We start from the raw sequence: 5,580 nt of genomic DNA on the forward strand, positions 1-5,580 counted from the left end.
CAGTAGTGTCCTTTGACAAACATGGCTGCCTCCAGTAAAGCACATTCACATGAAAAGTTACTATTAATAAAAAACACTGATCATTTATTGAACAGTATGTAATAATTTCATAATTAAAGTTCTTTTAAAATTTCGAATTTTGAATCTGACCGGACTTTTCCTTTAAACATAAGGAGGGCTGTGCTTCAATAATCTAAAGGAATAGGTGAATGAAGATGATTAAAAATAAGCTTTCAGAACTTAAAAACCTGAATGGACTCATACAGGCTCCTGGATGAGACAAAGCCACTGTGCCTTAGGTTCCAGAGGTCAGACAAATACAGAAAATGAAAAAATAAATAAATAGAAATAACCCAGAATGTAACTGCTGTTAAAAAAAGAAAAAAAAAAAGGTGTTTGGATCCCTGATTATTTTAGGCAACATTCAGTCTCGAATAATTTCAACTGGATCTCAGCAAAGCTCTAAAATCTAACAGCTGTTCTTTAAAGGACCTGACATTTGCTATTGGAACCAGAACAAAAACACCAACAATATGTGCAGCGTTCTCCCTTCAGATTGTTAGACTGATTCTAGGAATCCCATCCCGCCTTTTCAACGCAGTCCCACTTTCAGCCTGAGCTTCTACAGAGAAAAATAGAGAACCAAACAACAAAGCAGGGTAGATGGGATCAATGCCAGCCGAGTGGATCGTCTGCTTCTAAACCACGGATCGATTCTCCCCACATACGTACACAGCACTGGGCTGTATGCGCCTCTTGGTGTTGCCCGGCAGCTGAGGAAGAAACTTGAAGTATTTGGGCATCAGGTCGAGGCAGGCATCGCGGAACTTTTTGATCCTCCAGTAGTAAATGAGAGGGTTCAGGGCAGACTTGAGGTAGCACAACCACAGGAGCCACGTGCTGACTTGGAAAAAGCTGTCTTTGCGGTAAAAACCCAAACTGAAGGTGGTGACCAGGCTGTAGGCCGTAAAGGGAGCCCAACACACTGTAAACACAGAGAAGAGGATGAGGATGGTGGCGAAGGCACGGGTCTTGAAGCTCATGTCTATGTTCATCTGGAAAGGCCTCTGGAGGCTCAGCAGGCCCAGTTTGCTGGCCTGGCTCAGACACATGCTGTCCGGGTGGCTGTGGATGCGGATGGCGTTATGGCGGATGGTGTTCAGGATCCCCATGAACGTGTAGAGCATGACCAGGAAAGGTATGAAGAAGAAGACTAGCATGAGGATCAGCACGTAGGCGTGGTATCCAGGGTCAGAGCTGTAGCCAAACACGCACTGGGGGGCCCTGGGGGGGATCTGCAGGGGAGGGGAGCCTACAGCCAGAGGGAAGGAGATAACCAGGGAGAGGACCCATGTCACTACAGTGAGCAGCTTAGCTCTCTGTGGGCTGAGCTTATCTTGTTTCTGGACGATAATCAGAAATCGATCAATGCTTATTATAAGCAATATGGCTCCTCCTTCCATCACAAACAACCAGAAGAGCATGGCGGACACCCGGCAGAACGAGTCGCCAAAGATCCAGGAGGTGGTTATGACAGTGACTAGAGCGAACGGCATGTTAAGGATGGCTAGCATCATGTCCGCAAAGGCCAGGTTGGCCAGGAGGATGTTGATGGCGGAGCGCATGGCGGATCTCTGGTACACCATGAGGCACACCACGCCGTTCCCTGCAAGCGCCACCAACAGGACGGCCACCATCACAAGGCTAAAGAAGACCTGCAGAGGCAGGCCCACACCTGCGGGGGTTTCTGACGACTTCCCCGTCGGGGTGACCGGCTCTGGTGGGGACCCGGAGCCCAGGGAAGCGTTGGCCATGGAAACGTCCTCCATCAGCAGAGTCTTTGGCGGGTTAGAAGCCCCATGGGGTGGCGGAGACGGCTGTTAATGTCCCATAGTTCCAGAGGAGAGACAGTGGAGGGAAGTCTTCCTTCCTGGAGCGAGTGAGCATCACCAGAAGAGAACTGCCGCTAATCATGGCGCTTTAGACGTTGACGCCGTTCCTCCACAGCTTCACAGCTGAGTAATCCTAGAACACAAACATAGAGGAGGGTCAAGGTCAATCGGATCACATGAAAAGAATGTGTCTGACTTTTTTTAGAGGTACATACAACAGCAAGAAATCTTTCTCCCCTTATAAGGAGGCATATTAGGCCATGGCGGCGTATACAAAACGCAACAAAATTTTGTTTAGTATAGCCAGTCGGCCTCTTCCTGTTAAAAGGGAGTTTTTCCTCTCCACTGTCGCTACAAGCATGCTTAATGTGAGGGATTGCTGAAGAGTCAATGAGTCGATGCAATCAACTGGTTTTCAATAAACTTTGAATCAATGTGACTGGATGATCTGGTGAACTGTAAAGTGCCTTGAGATGACGTGTTGTCAGTTGGCGCTATAGAAATAAACTGAATTGAATTATACACTCTGTGTATAGAAAAAGAGAATACAGTTTGTCTAAGTCTAAGATATTTCAGCCTTTTTTAATGATCGGGTTATGGAGGGAATTTTGTAAGAATTGTTATAAGAAAAGAACAGAGATTAAGTTTGTTGTTTGTATTTTTTTTTAACTAAACTTTCCTTTTTTTAAAGTAATTTTTCCATTTTCTCTTTTTCAGATTGAGTTTTAGAAACAGATTTATTTTCAAATTGCATTTTAGAGATCAAACAGTTGCTCTTGACCAATAAACAGTGTAGTTGCTAATGTCAGGAAAACCGATGGAAATGCACCTTCGTCCCTCAGTCCAGAGAGTGTGTCAATCCCACACCGCCCCCTACGCCCTACCCCTTCACTACCAAGTGTCCCTCCCAGGCGCTGTGGAGGGCGCCTTGATTGAAGGAGGGGGGTATAAATGAGAACGGGATGGTGTCTTACCTCCAACTGAAAAGGAAGAAAGCTATTGCTATGGCAACACAGTGAGACCCTAGCTGTAGCTCTGTGGTGCAGGAAGACATGACATCAAACATTTGACACTTTCTTAAAAATAAATCTAACGGTCAACTAAAACAATTTCAAAGAGGACCTAGTATTTGGCGATTAATGATGTTTGTTTTCTTTTTCCAAATTTGGAATTTTCTGTTTGGGATTGGGCCAGAATGTTCTCTAGAAAATACAATTTGAGAAGAATTTGATTCATAAAACTTAATTTAAAAAAGAGAAACTTAAAAAGTAAAAGAGGCAATAAATATATGTATTGTGTTTTTTTTTTTTTAAGAAAACCACTGTTAAAAAAATAAATAACCTGAGAAAACAGCAAAGTTACTTTTTCACTTTTTTTTTTTTTATCAAGAGGTTTTCCATAAGTTCCATAACTGGATTGCATTTTTTTCCACTTTTCCATTTAATGGACATATTTTAAACTAGAGCAAAGACTAATAAATCACAAAAATGCTAAATAATAAGATAACTGAAGGAACACCAAGGAAGAGTTAAACTAAGAAGAAATTCAAAGTGATCTAAATCTGAACAGCAAACACAGAATAATATAAATATGAGTGCAAATGCAAACAAAAAGTGAAATGTTGAACAGAATCAAAGACAACATAGATAACTCCAAATTTCCTTTGAATTGATGAGAAAGTTGTTGATTCTCTGAGATATTTGCAAACTGCAGTGGGTGAGACGCAAGGCAGAGCCATGCCGGGTCGACCCATCAGTCCAATAGGGGTCAACGCATTAGACCACCATGCACATCCAGGTACCTCTAACCCCCCACTCAAAGGCTAAAGGAGTTCCAGGTTATTCGTTATGTCATTCAAAACTAAAAACTGCCTTTATTAGAATCAATTGCATTTGCAATATGATCTAATAAATTAAGAAAAACAGTTGGTTATGTTAAATATAACGAGAGCAAAGTTCTATCTTTCTTACTCCAGTCCACTAGGTGGCAGCAGAACGCTTAAAGAGGCTTAGCTGCCACACAGAAGGGACGAGAGAGTTTCAGCTATTGAACAGACCCAGATGTGAGCTTAGAAGCAAGACTTTAAACAGTATAATCCAACAAAATGGACTCTTAACATCAGATTTTACTGAAGATGAACGATGGGGTCAAAAGAAATCTTTAAACACATTTATGCACTTATTGCCAAAACGATAAATTACTTAAAGTAAAAAATAGATATAGTCAAAGAACACAAACCCCCCACTTAACAGATCATTTCACCATTTAATTATGATGAAATCGAATTATTACGAAATCCTAAAAAAATTTTCAAATTCTGGATCACGTCCTCCACCGATTTAACGGGTCTTAACCCTTTAAAGCCCGATCCAAGAATAAAACAAAACAGAAAATTTGTTTTTTTTTGGTTTGAAGTCCTTATTTGGCCTTTTAACAAAATTTGTAAAAAGAAAAAACAGAAATAGATTTTTGATATTAATAATCTATTACTATACGATAAGTCAATATTATTTTTTGCGTAGTCTTCTGCCCTCTGTTATCAGGTATATCTGATTGTGTACAATAGGATTTTGAGCAAAGTTTTTACCATAAATTATGCAAAAGGTGTCAGACGCAAAACACTGCAGAAACCGTATGTATCAAATATGATACATTTGGCATTATAGGGTTAACATGAGCTAAGACATTGCTAGACACACACGAAAAAAACTCAAGAATCCATCATAGCTTTACTGTCATTTTGTAAACAGACAAACCAATGCAGAAAAAAGTAACTCCTAACAATAATGGTGGAGGAAAACTGAATCTGAAACCATTTCCGCGTCAGTCGGTGTAACACAGTCACATGGAAAACAAAGAGAAAGTCAGCTGTGCTCTCTGAGCGGTTTATCTTTTATTACCCAGGTAAGGTGTTTTAGATACAAAGCTGTGCTGTGAGATAAACACATGGAAGAACTGGCTACGTTCCAATGAGTGGAGATAAGATATTTGTGCCAGTGTTTTCTGACAGCCATTGTTCTACTGAGCACCAGTTCAATGCTGCAATAAAACCCCTCTAAAGGGTAAACAATATATGCTCTTATTTCTCATAGCCAGGGCTCAGTGGAGTGGCTCATCTGCTAATGTATCCAACCTCCGGGACATTCGAGCTTTATTGTAGTCTATTGCAGGTGATACTTTCCTGATCACAGGAAGGAATAATGACGTGCAGGCTTGCTTATCTGCTGCGATATCTGGGTATGTAGTTGATTAGCAGTTCGGAAGGACAAAGTTTGGATCTAGAACTATCCGAGACGTCCTATTTGGCAGAATTCCTGGTTTTCGGGAGAGCGCTCTAAACAATGACGGCCAACATTGAGTTTAAGGCAGAAATTACATTTAAAATCTAAGGATTACTCAGAAAGATTGTTTGGATCTTTAGGATGTCTACATCCTACTGGAGATTGGATCGGGACGTAGCAAGTCAAACAGGGAAAGCCAGGAATTTACCTCCTTCTCATTGTGGGAGATTCCCAGGACAGAGGGGATATATCTGGAGTTTCTCTAGCAAATCTGAGGTCTCCTCCCCTATGTACCTTAACCTTTCCTTTTTGAACTGGTAAAAAGTGGTTCCTAGAATTTGGGATGGGAGGCAGATCTTTTAGTTATCAGGCTCCTCTCCTGTGGAACCAACTACCAGTTTTAGTCC

General features: G+C 41.4%; 1 protein-coding gene across 1 annotated transcript in view; it reads right to left on the reverse strand.

The window, feature by feature from the left end:
• Positions 1-83: 83 nt before the first annotated feature.
• Positions 84-5,580, reverse strand: part of gpr63 (G protein-coupled receptor 63) — a 14,467-nt gene continuing 8,970 nt past the window's right edge. The window contains exon 2 of the mRNA XM_015404319.1: positions 84-2,025. Within this exon, the coding sequence (XP_015259805.1) occupies positions 699-1,829 (1,131 nt within the window). The 5' untranslated portion in view covers positions 1,830-2,025 and the 3' untranslated portion in view covers positions 84-698. The remainder of the gene's footprint in view (positions 2,026-5,580) is intronic.

This window comes from Cyprinodon variegatus, unplaced genomic scaffold (genome assembly GCF_000732505.1).
Source record: "Cyprinodon variegatus isolate N-32 unplaced genomic scaffold, C_variegatus-1.0 Scaffold1693, whole genome shotgun sequence".
Lineage (NCBI taxonomy): Eukaryota > Metazoa > Chordata > Actinopteri > Cyprinodontiformes > Cyprinodontidae > Cyprinodon > Cyprinodon variegatus.